We start from the raw sequence: 19,595 nt of genomic DNA, 5'->3' as shown, positions 1-19,595 counted from the left end.
TAAATTAAGGTTAAAAATGAAATAACTGTACAACACAAATTAGAATGAAGGGTAAATTTAACTGGGAAGAATAAGATAAAGATAAATATATAAATTAAAGTTGAAAATAAAACTGTACAACAAAATACACAATACACAATATAGAACTATATAAGAATGTATGAAGAAATATAAATATAAATAAATATATACACAATAACAGCAGCTGTACAAGTATTAACCGGAAATGAAGAATATAGTGACCAGTGTTGTGCAAAACCAAAGTCCAGAAAGTCCAGTGTGTGTGTAAGAACCATATGTGTGGGTCAGTACTGTGTGGTGGTGTGATTGAGAGACCGTATCGCCTGCGGGAAGAAGCTCCTCCTCAGTCTCTCTGTGTTGGTCTTCAGGGAGCGGAATCGCTTTCCTGACCTCAACAGAGAGAACAGTCTGTTGTTGGGATGGCTGAGGTCCTTCACGATCTTCCTGGCCTTGGTCCAGCACCGCCTGCTGTAGATTGAGTGCAGGTCAGGGAGCTCGGAGCGGATGGTGCGCTCAGCTGACCGCACAACCCTCTGTAGAGCTCGTCTGTCCTGCATGGTGCTGTTCCCGAACCAGGTTAAGATGTTTCCCGCCAGGATGCTCTCTATGGTGCACGAGTAAAAGTTCCTGAGCACCTTGGAGGGCAGTTGGAAGTCTCTCAAGCGTCTGAGGTGGTAGAGACGCTGTCGGGCCTTTTTCACCACGGTGTTGATGTGACAGGACCATGACAGCTCTGACAAGGATGAGCGAAAGAGGATGGATGGATACTTTCAAGTCACACATTTCTTTCAGATATCTCTGACTGTTACTGAAACGTATGTTAAGCACAGCTCTTATCATATGGAAGGAACAAGTTAATGTTTTGGCTTCCTGATATTGGTCTCAGTTTGAGATATTTTGAGTAAAAGGATGTTGATATCATCTCTGCAGTTTGAGATATTTTGAGTAAAAGGATGTTGATATCACCTCTGCATGTTGTGAGTCTGAAGACTGGCATTGCATTGCTGAAACAATTGCACGACTGGAAGGAATGTGTAGAAATGTAGATTTGTACATTTCTATTTGAGGGAGAGAGGAACAAAATATGGGGAAGATACTTGTTTTACTTGTTTTTGCTCTCTGCATAAGCGGTACACAGCTGAAAAAAGGTAAGAGAATTTTATAAAAATTTAAGAGCAGATTTAAGTGTTTTTTCATGGAAATTGACAGTTAATCTGATAATTAAACTGCCACAGTTTCATTATTCAGATAAAAACACATGATTTTGCCATTGAATGGTTTATTATAGAATGGTTTTGAATAGTTAGCCAAACATTGCCTTGTGCAGCTCCGTCAGTTTGAAAACTTCCCGTATTTTCTGTCATGCATATTCATCTTTGATTTTTCAAGCGCAGAAAAAACAAGCGTGGCACTGAAAACGGTTTTCTATTAACAAAATATATCAGTACATATGTTGGTACAAATATATTTGAAAATCATTTATATTTTGAATGTAACTTTCATTTTTGTATTGTTTTTTTGGTTTTTGTTTTTGTTTTTTGCAGGACAAAAGACACGGAGGGAGCAGAAAAACAGCTTTGAGGTTGTTTTTCCCATGCTCAGAACATTTAAAGGGGCCCCAGTCATTAACATCCAGCCCTTCGTAAATGGGACTCAGGCTTCCTTTCTAACTTATTCCCCTCCAGCTCTGAACTTGCTCAACAATAGCACAGTGCGGTACCTCGGTGGTTCTCTGAGCACCCGAGTCATTCCCATTATTTACATGTTGGTGGTTACAGTTGGGATTCCAGCCAACGTCAGTATCTTGTGTTTGCTAGTGACTAAAATCCGAAAGGTGTCTTCTGCCATCCTCTACTGCAGCCTGGCTGTCTCCGACCTCTTCCTCCTCCTCTCCCTCTTCTTTAAGGCTCACTACCATTTCCATGGAAACCACTGGGTTCTCGGAGAGACTGCTTGTCGAGTTGTTACGGCATGTTTCTACGGCAATCTCTACTGCTCGGCTACGGCGCTGGCTTGCATCAGCATCAAGCGCTACCTTGCTGTGGTGTACCCGTTCCTGTACAAAAGTATGCCCAAAAGAATGTGCGCTGCCTGGGTGAGCCTGGCTCTGTGGGGGGTGTTTGGTGTCGCCATCATCCCAGAGCTCATCATCCAGCAGAGCTACTGGCTCCCTCAGCTCAACCGCACAACCTGCCATGATGTGTTGCCCCTGGATCACAGCTCTCACATGTTTCTGCTCTACTATCACCTGATTCTTATTGTCTTTTTTCTTGTGGTGCCTCTGGTTGTTATAGCTGTGTGTTTTGCCCGAATCATCAACAAGCTCACAAGGTCACATTTTGACTGGGTGACGTACATCAAAGCAAGCACACTGGTGTTTAGTATCTTCCTGGTGTGCTTTGTCCCCCCTGGAGTCCTACACTTTGTCCATTATGTCCAACTGTTTGTGGATGGAACAGAAACTTTGTATGTGTACTTTAATGTGGCAGTGTGTTTGTGCTATGTCCATACCTGTCTGGATCCCTTCCTTTTCCTTTTCATGTCCAAGGCTGCACAGTCTAGGTTTCATTTTAAAACTTTCAAGAGAAAGACACTGAGCAGTGTCTTGTTAACAAGTAACACGTAGACTAAGGGTTAGCAATAAGTAATTATGACTTTTTATTTTTGTAGCCAATCATGAGGAAAATGATTCTCCTTGGTTGCTATCCAAAGAGAAATCAAAAATACCTATTCTATTCATTTAAAACTTGCAGTTTACCTGAACCTGATTTTATCTTTGTTTAGTTTATGTGTGTGAGACACATATACAATTGGATGTTAAAAAAGAAAGCACTAACAGGCCAATTTATTAAGAACAGCTTACTAGTACTGAAATTGACACCATTTTGCCTCCAGAACGCCTTTAATTCTTCATGTAATATGTTCTGCAAGGTGCTGAAAACATTCCTCAACAATTTTGCCTATATTGACATGAAAGCATTATGCCGTTGCTACAGATTTCTCAGCAGCACATCCATGATGCATGATGTGATTAGCCAAGAAGTTATCTATTGCTATTAAAAACTATCACAAATCAATCAATCAATCAATTGATTGATTGATTGATCACAAATCAATCAACATGAGTGACCTAAATCTTGCTAAGAGTAAACCTAACTTGATAATATACTTGTTTTGTTGCATAAATAATAAAGAAAATATCTGAAACGTTTATTCCAGAAAAGAGTTTTTGTGGCATTTTCTTCTTTTCCCTCCACATTCTAAAGCTATGAAATCACAATGACATGAAGGGTTAGCTGCAATGTTGATCCTGGATGAACATTATTAGGATGGAATGCCACTGTGTGAAAACATGTGAACTGTAGTCTCAGTTGTACACACAATAAACACTGCTGTGTGATTAGATGTTAAGATAACACACTTATTTTGCAGGCAAAAATCAGCACACTTAAATTTCCTCTTGCTTACTTTGGCTCTATAACTAGCACATGATGTTTATTTTCTGAGTCTATAATACTAAAGGCCTTCCTGATGAACACTTCTGATGTCGCATTGAGGCTCATAGTTTAAAATTTGTACATTAAATTATGTGAAAAAGCATAATCTTTCTACATGTTGGTCTATAAATTGTGTTTAGGAGAAAAGGTTGTGGGAGTCACAAAAGCTGTTTGGGGGAACAAAAGTATAACAGCTGAAAAGGAGCAGCTCTACACCTTTAAACTAAACCTGGAGAGGAAAAGATTAAATGATGACCAAGGATTACTGAAGCAGGTCAGTAATCCTGACTGTGGTGTACCTGGGTCGTAGTACAGAAATCCTATTCCCAGCTCTTAGTATGCTGACGATACAAATAAATTGTTGTTTAACCTACAGTATTATATTCTAGAAATCACACCTTTGTTGTGGGTGTCCTGTGAGGACAATGTACATATAAAAAAAATCAGAAAAACAGGTCTACATCTTGAATTTTCAAAAAGTGTATTACAATACTAATAGAAAAATCCGATGAATTAAAAGGCTGGGTATTACATGCTGTCAACATGCATGGGGGCAATAAATATATGAATGAAAAATGAAAATGAAAGCTGCAAAACAGCTCAGGCAAGCTTATTATTATTAGGTAATATTATATTATTAATAATGAAATCGTAATATTATATTATATTATATTATATTATATTATATTATATAAAATTACTTATATTATTAAGTAATTTCCATATTTGTTAATCTGAAAGTGCTGTGAGCGTGCACCTGATCAACATGCCTGTTTTATTAGACTAGACATGATCATATTATTATTATTATTATTATTATTATTATTATTATTATTATTATTATTATTAACTTTTTTTTTTCAAACTCCATCTTCTCTGCATCACAAATGTCGACCGAGGTGGTTAGCAAGACGAAATTGTCATGATGCTAAATCACTAAAGCTCATTTAATTAATTGCTAACAACTGATGCCATAACTGTGAAAGCTGAGCTGGCCTCTCAGCTAGCCCAGCTTTGTTAACAGGACACGGACACGCCCTCAGAGAAAGAGAAGACTGCACTTTATTATGAGATGAAATAAGCGCAGCTTTCAACAGCAATAATCAATTGTGGCCACAAGTCAGCAATAATGTAAAAGATGACGACAGCGGGGTCTGAGATTAAAGGAGAGAGAGATCCCTTCATGTGAAGAAGGATAGCCTCCTGTGACAGACTGAATGTACTATCAAGCGAAAGCCAATCAGAGTGCTCCCTGCTGGCACGAGGAGACTACTAGTGGAAAGGGATCATGGTGGAAAGACTGTAGAGCAGGGATAGGCAACTCCAGGCCTCAAGTGCCGGTGTCCTCCAGGTTTTAGATCGCACCCTGGGTTAACACACCTGAATCAAATGATTAGTTCATTACCAGGCCTCTGGAGAACTTCAAGAAATGCTGAGGAGTCATTTAGCCCTTTAAATCAGCTGTGATGGATCATGGACACATCTAAAACCTCCAGGACACCGGCACTCGAGGCCCTACCCCTACTGTAGAGCTAAAGTGTTAGTTGGGGGGGGTTCATAAATTTTGTCCAGAATGTGTGCGTGCAGACAATCAGTAAATAAATTCATACTGTTTTCGTGATAGCATAGTTTGGTGCAACTTTCCACGTGGTCACTGTTGTTTATATTTGCGTCATCGGACAGTTTACTACTTTGTCTGCTGAGGTTTGAACAACCTCATATGAGTTGCACCGTTTGGTGAATACTTTGTGACTTTATTGTTGGTTCACTGTGTAGACATATAGAACTTTCTATATGTTAGTACATATAAATAGTATGTTTATTTTAAGTATTAATTTCTGGCGTTATGTTTGAGAAATAAGCAGTCAGAAAAATAAAATCATGTCCAAATAGACGTTACATTGCAGGTTTATACAGAAAATATTTATCTGTTTATTATTAGGTCATTTATTCCTTGTTACAGAACCACGCCCCTCTACATAGAAACAACAGCACAAGTAATTTATTTTTTATACTTAATTTCAGTAAGCTGCATTGTAACCAATGCCCCCTGGTGGCTACATTTTTTTATTTATCATTCACCAAATATATTCTTTAAATCTACTGCGGTACTTTAGTACGTCTAAAATTTAAGTTTAATTATAATGGCATTTTATAGATATTACCATGATTTTTTTGGCCACAAACAAATTTCTGATGTTGTCATATCCGTCTTACTTAAAAAATGAGTAGTCTGAGGGTTTGTGTGAACAAAGTGACTTAAAATCAAGTCATACTAATACACAACTATATTTTTATAACAAATCTAAAGGACTTTAAATAATTGGTTAATCAAATTATTAGTCTTTGAAATTATTCCTTTTAACAGCCCAATACGAGTAGGTGGGCATGTATTGTGTAGCTTCATGTTTACCATTCTCTTCATTATTTGAGCCTTCAAGGGTGCTGTTATGATTTGGCGCAAATACATGAAGGTTATAAATTCTTTGTTAGTTCTTTTCTGGAAGTTTTAAAGTTAAACTTTTTGTCATTAGAAAATAGAAACAGAAAGTAACACAATGCGACGACACAGGAAAGATGCAGTTATTTTAGGCATACCACTTGCACCACTTTTAAGAAAAGAAGGCGGGGAATCATGCTTAGTATGACTATGAAAAAAGCGATTTCTGCCTACGTCACCACTGTTCGTGGTAGACAAAATGGGTGATATTTAACTGGTCGCAAATGACTTGTAATGACTTGAGGAAGTATTCCTCTTCTGTCCCCTCACGGCCACTTGTGCCTCATGACACTCATGACACATGCATTTAGGTCCTTGGGGGTGGGCATGGTGTCCAGAGGGGGGGGTCTGTTCATTCAGCATCACCACTGGTGCTGGTGCCCACTTCTCAATTTTAAAACAGCCTGTAGACATCGAGGGTCACAGACACACACTATGTTGGTCGGCTGCTGCTTCTAAAAATATCTTGTGTTATTAGTACTGTGTGCTTTTCAGTAACAGTTATTATTTATTCTTTACTATTATTTATGCATATGTCGGTTGTCTCCCTTTCTGTCTCTATCCCTCTTCTTCTCCTCTATTTTTCTCTCCCTCTCCTTCTGTTAAATTCCTTCCCAACTTCTCTTTCTTCTTTTTTCCCATCCCCTAGTGTTGTCTGTTGTAACTATAATAATTCAAAATAAAAAAATCCTAATAAAATTCTAATAAACTATGACTATCAAGTGGAACATTATGCAAAATATCATAATGATCCACTTGGGAAAGTAAATCTGTTGGGCCTTTTTTGGCCTTCAGATAACAATTCTGACTGACACACTGCCGGACAGGAGAAGAGGAAAAAAATGTAAAGAAATGTCTGTGAAGGTTCTCAGTCATCCAGGTCATCGTAGTCAAAGGAGCTTGCAAAGAAAAGCGTTTGGACTTCTTTAAGTTACTTGAAGACGTTTCACCTCTCATCCGAGAAGCTTCTTCAGTTCTAATGTAAAGAAATGTAATTAGTGGAGGATGGTCTCCGACTTTCACTGAAACATAGATTAAACATAACCTGTTAGTCCTCCTCAAGGTTGAAAAGAACATTCTAAAGTTTCCATTAAGTTGACTACAGTGGAGAACATTTGGTTGTCTCAGTTTGAGTCATCTGTGACATTTGGAGTTTGACGTCACAACAGGAAGTTGAGGTCACTGCTGGGGCACAACAGACCCTGATACTGATGTTACTTCTTCCCTCTGATAAAAATATACGCCGAAAACAAGGCCCGGGTCACATCTGTGATCAGCTGGATGTCTACAATAATAAATTATTCTTTGATAAAAGCAGAGAAAATACTCCAACAATCCTTCCACCAGCATGTGTCCTGATCTGTCTTACCCTGATCACTTTCAAGCATATTAAGTTTCCTGTAAATGTAAAAGTGAAATGTAAATAACATGTCAAAAACACAGAACTTAAACTGCAGTAACAGAAACCTTCTTAAAGGTTTCTGAACCAAAATGAGTAATGTTTTTAGTAAGCGTACCTGTACACAAATAGCTGCAGAAAAGGAAGGGAAGACAAAGCTGCTCGTGTTGAGGCAGGCTTATCATCTTCACACAGGCATTTCCTTGACTCACCAGTTTTTCCTTTTTCTGTGTGTTACCTCTCTTCATAGCTCCAAACTTAGGCATCATATAACTTGCAGCACTAGGAGAACTGTGTGAAAATGTATATCTGAACATTTCTATTTAAGACAGTGAAAATGATACACAATACACACGGGAAAAACTGCGCAGAAAGTTCTGAGTAAAGTACTGAGATATCAGGTAAAAAGTGGGTCAGTATTTGTTTTGGCAAAGATACAGCAACAATAAAATAGTTTTCAGACAAGACAGAGTAGGGAAGTGAAAACCATTGTCCTTCATATTCAAAACGAAAGCAAAGATATTTTGTTTTGATACTGTGTTGGGTGAACGTGTGATTTTTTTTTTTTCTTACAAGGGTCGGCTTTCAAGTTCCTCCCACAGAGCTAACTGAACGAAGCAGACTGGGGTGACAGGGAAAAGCAGTGATAACAAACAAAGAAGAGGCTTGCTAGTGACTCTTAAGCTGGGAGCCGATCAACAAGAAGAAAAATATGGGGAAACTACTCCTGGTTTTCTTCGTTTTTGTCCTCTGTATAAGCAGTACACAGCAGAAAAAAGGTAGGAGAAGCTTGTCAAAATTCAACAACAGCTTTAAGTAACAGTTTCATGGACTTGAGAGATAATCTAAAACATCTGGCGGTGTTGCTGAGGGTTGAATGACTGTTTGGTAAAAACTGGCTGAAACAGGATTTGAAGCAGATTCATGACCCTGAATTATTTATTATACATATATATACTTTGAATAGTTAATATTTCAATATCTTGACATCATATTCTCCAGCTATTTCAGTGAGAGGATTTTTTTTGTGTTTTCTGAGTTTCCTAATCATTATTTGTTCGTGGAATTTAAGTTAGATGAAAGTGTTTTGAGAGCATTTGGCTACAGATGAAACTAAATATCTAAATACCTAGCACATTGTATAGATACTTTGAACCAGTATATTTGAAATCTATGTTGGTACAAATATATTTGAAATTCATTTACATTTTGAATGACCTGCAGTAACTTTCATTTTTGTATTGTTTTTTGGTTTTGTTTTTTGTTTTTTGCAGGACAAAAGACATGGAGGGAGCAGAAAAACAGCTCTGAGGTTGTTTTTCCCATGCCCAGAACATTTAAAGGGGCCCCAGTCATTAACAATCAGCCCTGTGTAAATGGGACTCAGGCTTCCTTTCTAAATTATTCCCCTCCAGCTCTGAACTTGCTCAACAACAGCACAGTGCGGTACCTCGGTGGTTCTCTGAGCACCCGAGTCATTCCCATTATTTACATGTTGGTGGTTACAGTTGGGATTCCAGCCAACGTCAGTATCTTGTGTTTGCTAGTGACTAAAATCCGAAAGGTGTCTTCTGCCATCCTCTACTGCAGCCTGGCTGTCTCCGACCTCTTCCTCCTCCTCTCCCTCTTCTTTAAGGCTCACTACCATTTCCATGGAAACCACTGGGTTCTCGGAGAGACTGCTTGTCGAGTTGTTACGGCATGTTTCTACGGCAATCTCTACTGCTCGGCCATGACGCTGGCTTGCATCAGCATCAAGCGCTACCTTGCTGTGGTGTACCCATTCCTGTACAAAAGTATGCCCAAGAGAATGTGCGCTGCCTGGGTGAGCCTGGCTCTGTGGGGGGTGTTTGGTGTTGCCATCATCCCAGAGCTCATCGTCCAGCAGAGCTACTGGCTCCCTCAGCTCAACCGCACAACCTGCCATGATGTGTTGCCCCTGGATCACAGCTCTCACATGTTTCTACTCTACTATCACCTGATTCTTATCATCTTATTTCTTATGGTTCCACTTGTGGTTACAATTGTGTGTTTTGCCCGAATCATCAACGAGTTAACAAGATCACACTTTGACTGGAGAATGTACATCAAGGCCAGCTCACTGGTGTTTAGTATCTTTCTGGTGTGCTTTGTACCCTCTGGAGTCCTACACTTTGTCCATTATGTCCAACTGTTTGTGAATGGAACGGAAACCCTGTATATGTACTTTAATGTGGCAGTGTGTTTGTGCTGTGTCCATGCCTGTCTGGATCCTTTCCTTTTTCTTCTCATGTCCAAATCTGCAAGCTCCAGGCTTTACTTCATGTCTTTCAAAGGCAAGACGCTGAGCATATCTTTCTAATAGAAACCTGTTTAACAGTGTTAAAAAGTAAGTGATCATATTTCTTATTTTTGTGGATGATAATGAGAGAAATGTTCTCCTTGGCAGGAATCCAAAGAGAGATCAAAAGCACATGATTTTTCATTTAAAACTATAAATGGATTTCATCATTGTTGTATTAACCTTATTCTATGAGTCATAATTGTTGTTTTATTATAAAAGTTCTGTTTTTGTGACACCCACACACAAAACGTAACTCCTATATTTAAAAACTAGAAAACAATAAGAAACTTGAAAGTGTAAAAGAAAAAAGAAAAGAAATGTATACGTACATAATACATTTTCCTGTTTAATGACAGTAGTGGCAGCAAGATTTACAGCATGTAGGGTCATTTTATGCTTACTGTAATTCACAAGTTATTTGAAAAGATGCAGTGCAATGATACATAAAATATGAGTTTTAGTGTCTGCCATTTGGTTGCTATTATAATAGTATTTTAGTAAAGCTACTGTAATCGGCATAAACAATTCATTAGAGTAAAATGCATCTACGGTTCATGTTCCCTGAATTTCATTTTTCTCTCTACAGTGTTTACAGTAATTTCCCTACTATCCTCTGTTGTGTAACTACCCTGAAGATTTGAACTGGAAGTTAATGTCATGATGGGCTTTAGCTAAAACATAGCTGCGTGTTTTTATGTCAATTTTTATATGTATATAGTATATGGATGTACATAGAAGATGAAAGGATGTATATTATTTTTTAAATTAAATAATAAATATAATTAATAAATGTGTCAAGTAAGAATACTATACATCTATACTTAAAAAAAAGATTTCATAACCTTTTTGAACTTTTACAGTAGTATATAACTATATTCTATACATTTCTGTATCTCCGGCTTTCCTGTGAACTTTTCAAAGATATCATCAGTTATTAAACTACTCTACTTCTCTCTGCTCTCTACCACTGACTTGGTATTTCCTAACCAGCCTTTGACAGGATGTAGAGTAAAGTGACACTGAGGAGTGGAAAAGTCTACTGTCCGTCCGTCACGTCACACTGGGGTAGTAAAAAAAGAAAGCACTATGTTAAAATTTTGTCTATGACTCACTTCTGGCTGTAATTGACATTAATGATAAGACAGTTTACTGAGATTAATCTTTATTCTTTATTAAAGATTCTTTGACTGTGTATTTGAATAAGGGCAGGCAGAGAGAGTTGCATGTTTTGGTAAATTTAGTATGAATGGCACCATCTGCTGGTAAAAATGAAAGTTCAACAGCTGCTCAAATGAAACTCTTTATTCAATATGTAGATACCAGAGGAATCCACCTTTACACTGTATTCACTAGAGCTTTTTATCAGCCTTATCAAAATAAATCATGTCAAGGTCAGATTTTTATCTTTACACACACACCTGCACATGTAGTTTGACAGCAGAGCTTTTCAAATCTGAAAGTCTCAATGGTGGCACTTTAATTCCTGCTCCAGTGACAATAATGACTAATCTAACTCGAAATCACCCGAAAAACAGATCTGACAACCCCTGCTGGAGGTCAGTTTGTAGTAAATACAATCATCTCATCACTAGCATGCCCCTTCACAATGACGCAGAAGAACAATTCAGTTTAAGGAACACCTGTCCACAACAAACCTGACAACACACGAGAATGATACATTCACCTTTAACCCGGGAATCACATCTGTTAACCTCCACAGAGGAACAGCAAAGACACCAAAATGGCATATAGCACACAAAACAGAGGGACTTAACAAACATGCAGGGTTTCAGTCTGGAAACTGTGATGTACAGTATAACAAGTTGGTTCAGCACAAGTGGAAGAGCGAAGGAGAAGCCACAAGGCAAGGCCGAGGACAGACAGAGATCAAACACAGGAAAGCAGATTCATATCTTGAAACAGCTGCAGTCCATTTATATTGGTAGAAAAAGGAAATAATTGGTCAATAATAGGTCCTTTACTACCAAAACTAAGATATATGTGAGAAACATAATATAACATTCAATAACAGTATCACCAAAGCTGACAAAAATTATGAAATTCCAATGATTTTTTGTATGATGGAACTAATGCAGAACAAACTACAAGTTTATGTTTTACAAATGACCTAATGTGTGTTAACATCAACTCATTAGCACTAAAGCAGGAGGTTGTTCAAGCATATAAGTCACAAAAAATAATGTTCTACAAATAACTTTTTTATTTATTTTATTAGATATCCCTCTCTGAGGTCACTGTAGTTTTGTTTGTGGTGCTCACAGTGCTGAAAAGTGTGATTTGTAAACATTTCCAAATATATAACATGTGTTTCCTTTGCAAATTAGGAAAGAAATACTGTTGAATCCGACTTCCATGGATTATTCAAAAATAACTAGCATTTCAGGATAAACTTTACTGTTGACTCCCCCCAGGGCTTGATTTTGGGATGACCAAAGGTGAACCAAAGTAAGGCCCAAAGTTGGTCCATTTTGGATCAAAGTGACTTCTTTGGTCCAGACTGAAATATCTCATTGTTCATGTTCCCCAGAGGATATATCCTACTTAATAAAGCAGTTCATTAATTTTTCTCCATATCTTTAATTAGCTAGATGGTTATTTTTGTCTTTTATGACATTCACCTCCAAAAGACACCATCCTTGTCTGCACTGCACTACAAAATATTTATGCTAGCACAGGAAACGCACATGCTAGCTTAGCCAGCATGATAGTGCAAGGCTGCAAAGGCTAAAGAGCCTTTAAAATCTTAAATAAGTGAGCATCACAAACAAATTGAATTTGCAATCTTACCATGTTTTTGTTTTTTTGTTTTGTTTTCTTGTTTTTTTAGAATTTGAGTGACTTGGCCTTTTACACATGGCTTTTAGTTTCAATTCATGATATAAATCAAAATGTAAAAACCTCAGTTCCTTGGTTTAAGAAAAAAATTTGAAAAAAATATCTGTCCACATAGTGTTAGTCTAGATATACATGCAATAAACTTACAGTCGTAGTCAAAAAGTTCTATATAGTCATCACAGGCATCAGTGTCATCTTGTGGGCTTTTAATGAGTTCTCTGAACTGTCCTTTTTTTTCCAGGATGTAATAATTGTGCAGCATACAATTCTTTAGTCCTTTAAAACACAAAGATTGGGCGCACAAGTTTGAATTTGTTTTGGATATTTGGTCAAATGTTTTTTAGCAAGTTATACCTCGACTAGAGGCCTTTGTTAGCCATGAACAAGCTTCTGTGGTTAAGAAATAAGTTAGAATGTTCAGGAAGTCTGAAATCAAAACTGCTGGAACACTAGCATCACTGTCCACATTGAAGCCAGTTTTATATCACCATGGCCTGAGAGGTTGTGGACCAAGAAAGAAAACCCCTGAACCAAAACTGACACCTTCAAGCTTGAAAGTTTTATGGTCAGATGAGACAAAGACTGAGCTGTTTTGCCACAATGACAAGAGGTATGTTTGGAGCAGTAAACATGAGGCTTTCAAACCTAAGAACACTGTACCAAATGGCAAGCATGGTGGTGGCATCATAATCCTCAGGGGTGGTTTTACTGCCAGTGTACTGATAGAGTGTGCGGTGGATGAAATAATAAAAAAGAGAGATTACCTCAAAATTCTTCAACTACAGCTGAGATCAATAGCTAGGTGGTTAAAACTGGGGGACAACTAGGTGTTCCAACAACATAATGACCCCAAACACACATCAGAGCTGGTTTTGGAACAGTTTAAGCTTGCTAACATTATTCTTCTGAAATGGCCTTCCCAACTAACCAATTTAGATGAACCCTGACACTTCTGCTAAGAACAGTGGTCAAATGTCCAACTAGAATTATGCCAGAAGCTTGTTGATGGTTACTAAAGTGGTTGATTGAGTTACAAATTGTTAACAGTCATTTAACCAATTTCAGGGGTGTATATAAATCTGTGTGGATTTGACAATAAAATAAATTCACCTCGTGTAGCCAATTCTTATTTTTAAAGTAAATAAAGATGTGTGCGGTACAATCATTCCAACCTGAAAAAAGAACCATTCAAAGAAATCATTAAAAGCCCAAATTCACCATGATATTCGTGGCCATGACGAGTGTATGCAACCTTCTGATCACAGCTGTACATACAGAGAGAGAGAGAGAAATACACACACACAGGTGTGCTCACTGCAGTATCAAGAGATAGGAATGAAAAAAGCAAGATAGAGCAGCAAAGCTTCCAGCAAGGTTTGGAAGGAGAGGTGGGCTTGACGGTAAGAGAGGCACAACATCTGAGAAAGGCCTTTGAGTTTCAGGCGGAGCAGCAGCAAGGCAGGAACAGAGTGAAAAGACAGACAAAGTGACACTATGAAGAAACCAGGACAATGAGACCGATAGAGAGGGGGAAAAGACTCTAAACATAATTTGATACCAACAGAAGTTTCCTACAGTATAAATTCTTTTTGGCAGATGAAATTAAAAGAAAGAGCAAAGCCCTTCATGGTGAACTAAACAATACCAACATGAGAGATGCAGAGAGGAAGCATTCAGACAAAAGGATTCCAGGCCCAAAAAAGTCTCTTACTGTAAAAAGCAGAAAATGTAAACTTCTTTTCACTTTAGAAATGTAGCTGCTGAAGTTGCCAGTTTGGACTAAACTACTATGTATATCATTATTGATTTTTATGGCCTTGTCATTTTTGCAAATTGCAGCAAAAGGCTTAAGTATCATCAACCTATTTTATCAATGGAGTGAAAATTGTAGGAGCAAAGTTCAAACACAGTAAATCGCCACCCAAAAAACAGAAAAGCACATTGGTAAAGCAATGAATGAGACATAAATTAATAAATAAATAATAAAACAGCCTGTCTAATTATAAACACTTAATAAATAATTTTTAAGCAAGCCAACATTGCCAACTTTCAAGTTTTGACTCAAAACAATACCTCTTTCCCCATCCTGGTGCTATATGTTGATCACAAATTTGCTTTAGGTTTATTTATGAAATTTAATGATTTTATAATGAACACTGAAGATCCTAACCATGTCCAATGATAACTGTACCTTATACCATTAAAAGTGTTTTCATTGTTACTGGTCATAGTTACTGTAATGACTATAGCATGAGATATGAGCAAATAATATCCCAAGGGGCCAATAAATAAATGGGGACTATTCTGGAGGCTTACATAAATAAGCTGAACTCAGTTATGCTCACAATTTAATTTTATATCTTTATAAACTCAACCCTTTACAAGAGGGTAACAGCTCCTATATGTAGTTAAGTCACGCATTGATACATGAAAAAGATTACTGCTACAGAAAGCAACTGTGGACAATATCTACAATAAATAAACAAATAAAAATAAAAACTTTAGAAAACAGATGAGACTTGTACACACAGTAAATTAAAAATGTCCTAATGGCTATAATAGAGAAGGCTAAACAAGTAATTAAACTGCAGCATGAAAACTGTGACTGTGTGTGACATTACCTGTCTGGAAAAAAGTAGAGGATAATATGCTGACAGATCTTTATCACTTGTGTGTCATGTTCATGAATGTTCATGCTCATATGGATCCTTCGGTTATATAACATTTACAAATTTAAGCAAAAAGTCAGTGGGAAGACTCCTATAAACAGCTGAAAGCAATAAACTGAACTCAATAAACTGAACTCCTGTGCTCAGCATTTTGTGCAGTCATTGTGCATGAAAGGTCTTCAGTTATTTTGGACTGTGTGTCCTTTTGCTGACTAAGGGCAAGCAAATTATTGACCAGCATGAGCCACACAAGGTAGAGCCTCAAAGCAAGTGTCTCATGCCAAAACCTTGACAGTTGGCAAACCTGAGCTGCTGCTGGTGGCTTCAAATGCACATGTAAACAAAAACGTCACACATTTCCTTTAATCAGCATACAACTGATTGGAACTCGGAAGGGGAAGGTTGCTAGAAACCCAAGCCTTTTGCAGCTTTGGCACATGCATTTGTGGGCTGCATGTGTGAAACCGCCCACTGTAGTGCTGAGCTGCAATGAGCTGCTGTTATAAAGACTTTAATCACCGCTGATAAATTTAGCTTGCTTCTGAAAAGCTTTTTTTTCCTCCAAATTCCTGCAAGAATGCCAATAGCTCTGGTAAAAAGCCACTGGCATAACATTTGATATTCTAAATGAAGCTCCTCTGTACACCTACTGCTCTGCAAAACTGCATTTCATTATCCTAATTTACCAGGTATTTCTCTCAGAAATAACAGAATAATAAAACTCATCATGAATCTGAGTTTGTGAACATATTCCGCATATCTTATGGAAAAAAAGTAAATAAAAAACAAACTGCAAAGCGCATTTCAAAAATATTTTAACAAATCACTTTCTGTAAATATGTTGCTATTCAGTAAACTGAGAAAATACCTGGTAAACAACATACTGTTCTGTGGTGAGGTTTACATGAGGACATTGGCACGTGTGTCTGGCAGTCGGAGCCCCACTAGCCCGCCGCCAACCAACACGGATGATGCCAGCAGAATGGGAATGGCCTTGGTGATGCCAACCAGAGAGCCAAAGATCAGGTTGCCCAGCACCGCTGCCAGCTTACACATAGCATTACAGAAGCCAAATCCTGTGCCCCTACAGACAAAGAGGAGAAGAGGGTTACAAATGTACAGTAAGTATGTCTCATTTGTTTCTTAACAACGTGAAACACCATGTTTTCTTAAAAATGCTGCTGCAAATATCCCAAATGTGCAGAAATTTAATTTCTATTCAGTTCTTGCTGTAGTCAAGGGCACCAGAAGAACTTTTGATTACTAATACAAAATCAAATCTCCTGATTGCCACCAGTTTAGAGAGCCAGAAAAAGCTGTAGATAATACAGAAGCCTTGGCATGTTTTTTACTATAGTTCATAATAAAAACTGACATGAGCCCTGAAACACAGTTTCTGATGCAATTTCTGCACCGGGTGTTTTATATGCCTTTGCTGTGTCTAACGTCTTGACCTCCAAATATGGTCTATGCAGCTTGATGTGGCTTCTATGAAAAGCATGGCTATTTCAAGGGATGGAAAGTTGAGAGACACTTCTGACACACATCATGGTGCATCTCATAGATTTGCAAGTTTCGTCTTGAGTATGGGCTCTCCATTTAGGCTCACATTAGTTGGTTTTTTGCAGTGACGGGAAATAATAACTCCCTTCTGATATCTTCAACCTAAAGTAATGAACCTGTTTTGAAAATTTAAGTAGTAAAAAGTAGAGGTATTTACTGTATGTTAAACTGTAGGGAGTACAAATGATAAGTTGTCAGAAAAATAAATGCTCAAATAAGGGTGCCTGAAAATTCAACTTAGTACAAATTACAAAGTATTTGTACTTCTTTATGTCCAACCTGTGTCTAGAATTAAACAGTCGACTGTCGTGACAAAAAAAAAAAAAACTTCCAGTACTGTGAAGTGACATTACAGTCTGTGAATGGGTCAGACTTTGGCTGTGAATGTCCTCAGTGTTTCACTAATAAAAGGTTTGAGGTTGCTACTTATCAAAGTAAATTTGAAATTATTTAACACTCCCAAAACTTCCCAACTTTGAAGCAGTGCTATAGCACAGCACTGCTTAGTTTTATTCAAAGATCAAAGCAAAACTTCCAAGCATGAGGAAAAACTCGATTTTTTGTTTTGTTGTTGTAATGTTTCTTGGCCTTAGGCCTCTGCAAGACTAGTTCTTGAAAAGTCTTGAAAAACAAGAAATAATAAAGACGTGTTCTTCTTTATCTTTCTTTCATATGGGGGAACTGACAAGACAAAATTTTGCACAAATATTCGTTTGCTCAGTGATAAAGCACAGAGCCACACTATTTCCTGTATTCTAAGTTAGTATATGCAGTAAGTGCACCACTCACCTCCTGTCTGTTGGGTATAGTTCAGTGGTGACCACATCCAGGGAGTTCCAGGCGGAGATACTGAGGCCGTTGTAGAGACAGAGCATGAAGATCATCATTGACTCGCTGGTGCCAAACCAAAGGAAGAAGCAGCTGATGCCTGATAGCACCATGGAACCTCCTGCAGAGCACAGCATGAGCTTTACATCTTAAACTTGAAATAACTTCATTCACGTCACTAGAGGTCACTGCAGGCACAAAAGCCAACTGCACATGACACTAGAACAACAAGGGGAAAAATTGCTATTCATATCCCACATCGAAAGGAAATCCTACCTAACATGCTTAGGCGTCCTATTTTGTCCATGAGGAGAGCAGAGACAATGTTTCCAGGAAGCACAGCCAACGTTCCCAGGAAGTTGACAAAATAGACCCAGTAGGCACTGTAATCGTCATCAAATGTCATCTGACAGCCTGTCTTGTTGTGGTGAAAAGAGCTGTTGATCACCCTTGAATTTGTCAACTTGGTGTCATCAATATCTGTAAATGTAGAAGATAAAAAGAAAGGTTTTACATGTTGACCCGGGATTAAAAGTTTGTATCTGACTGTCACCTTCTACTACCACTTGCTATTAACTCGAACAGTGGCAGACAAGACATTATGCATTGTAACATGGAAACCAACACCTAAGAGTATGTTCAAAAGCACAAAAGCACAAAAAAAACACAAAGTGTTTTCTTTGTTATATCGAGACAAGAATGAGCTTTAATCTCAAATCTGATCATGACTCTTGGGCTCAAAACTACATAAAATACAACTAATTGAAAAAAGTGAACAATGTATATCCTAAGACCAGATGCAAGACGTGAAGAAGCAGACAGATAAATGTTAACATGGAGCTGACAAAAAGGGTAAACATAAAAATGACCCAAGAACAGAAGATTATGAGTGTAACAAACAAGACATGATTCATTAATATGTTAGCTATTTGTTAGATTCAGATGTATTGATAGGCACATTTGATCAAAGCCATTCTTACTCCAGTCATGCCAGTTTAAACTAACTAGCAGAGGTGTGGACTCGAGTCACATGACTTGGACTCGAGTCAGACTCGAGTCATTAATTTTATGACTTTAGACTTGACTTGAAAAAATGTTCTAAGACTTGTGACTTGACTTGGACTTTTACACCAATGACTTGGGACTTGAATTGGACTTGAACCGGTTTACTTGAAAAGACTTGATATTTTACCCAAAATATAAAATTTAACATGCATATTATATAGACATTGAAAATGTGACGTCATTCACGGGTAGAACCGCAAAGGATTCTGGGAACTCGTGGCAAGCGGTAGTAGCGCACGCAGGCTTTCAATTGAAATCAGTCACACAGCGATAAAAAGAAACACAAAAATGTCAAGAAGCCGTTGTATTATTAACTGCAATAGCCGGTCGCATAACAGCCACGGGAAGCCGACGGGTAAAGAGATCGGTTGTTATCGGATTACGTCGTTGAAGAGAAATTGTTCAAGCCATGTTTCCGAAGTAAGAAAGACGCGACGGATGGCCTGGATTGCAGCCATTCAAAGATCAAATATAACGTCCCAGAACACTCCAGCTCACAGGTTAGTCTGCTCCAAGCATTTACACGAAGGTCAGTATTTTTTAGTAGTTAATACGTCATTTTCATAACATAATTAGTGATATAGGTTACAAGCAAGTCTGGCGCTGAACAGAAATTGTCGCGCTATGCTCCTTTATTTATTGTGCATAAATAGTGAATTGTCCTGACACAATATTGCGTTTCGCTTCTGTTATTATGGTACATTGACAAAAACATATACTTTTATTCACAGGATAAAACAGGTTTTTTGTATCACCAATTGCCCAGTACGATTACAGCATACAATATTGTTGTCACTGCTACATTTCTGTGATGGGTACCAGAAATTATTTCCACTACTAATTAATTACCGTTGAGCTCAAAGGTCCTATTAAT

General features: G+C 37.9%; 3 protein-coding genes across 5 annotated transcripts in view; 2 read left to right on the top strand and 1 right to left on the bottom strand.

Annotated features, from left to right (window-relative positions):
- The first annotated feature begins 781 nt into the window (after window positions 1–781).
- Window positions 782–3,314, top strand: LOC113027265 (proteinase-activated receptor 3-like). Its single transcript, XM_026176884.1, has 2 exons — window positions 782–1,169; window positions 1,566–3,314. The coding sequence occupies exons 1-2, from the start codon at window positions 1,106–1,108 to the stop codon at window positions 2,645–2,647; spliced, it is 1,146 nt and encodes a 381-aa protein (XP_026032669.1). The 5' UTR covers window positions 782–1,105; the 3' UTR covers window positions 2,648–3,314.
- Window positions 3,315–7,833: 4,519 nt separating this feature from the next.
- LOC113025428 (proteinase-activated receptor 3-like) lies at window positions 7,834–10,955 on the top strand. The gene is made up of 2 exons (XM_026173147.1): window positions 7,834–8,196; window positions 8,692–10,955. The coding sequence occupies exons 1-2, from the start codon at window positions 8,130–8,132 to the stop codon at window positions 9,756–9,758; spliced, it is 1,134 nt and encodes a 377-aa protein (XP_026028932.1). The 5' UTR covers window positions 7,834–8,129; the 3' UTR covers window positions 9,759–10,955.
- Window positions 10,956–11,027: 72 nt separating this feature from the next.
- The window catches only part of LOC113025427 (synaptic vesicle glycoprotein 2C-like), a 69,500-nt gene continuing 60,932 nt past the window's right edge, over window positions 11,028–19,595 (bottom strand). For 2 of the 3 annotated variants that reach the window (XM_026173145.1, XM_026173144.1), the window contains exons 11-13: window positions 17,933–18,136; window positions 17,618–17,777; window positions 11,028–16,349 (exon numbers count right to left, since the gene is read on the bottom strand). In XM_026173145.1, the coding sequence (XP_026028930.1) occupies window positions 16,166–16,349; window positions 17,618–17,777; window positions 17,933–18,136 (548 nt within the window). In that variant the 3' untranslated portion in view covers window positions 11,028–16,165. Of the gene's footprint in view, window positions 16,350–17,613; window positions 17,778–17,932; window positions 18,137–19,595 lie in introns of those variants that run through there. The other variant, XM_026173146.1, reaches the window with a different exon arrangement.

This window comes from Astatotilapia calliptera, chromosome 7 (assembly GCF_900246225.1).
Source record: "Astatotilapia calliptera chromosome 7, fAstCal1.2, whole genome shotgun sequence".
Lineage (NCBI taxonomy): Eukaryota > Metazoa > Chordata > Actinopteri > Cichliformes > Cichlidae > Astatotilapia > Astatotilapia calliptera.
The sequence above is the reverse complement of the archived record's forward strand: the minus strand, read 5'-3'. Positions and strand labels throughout refer to the sequence as shown.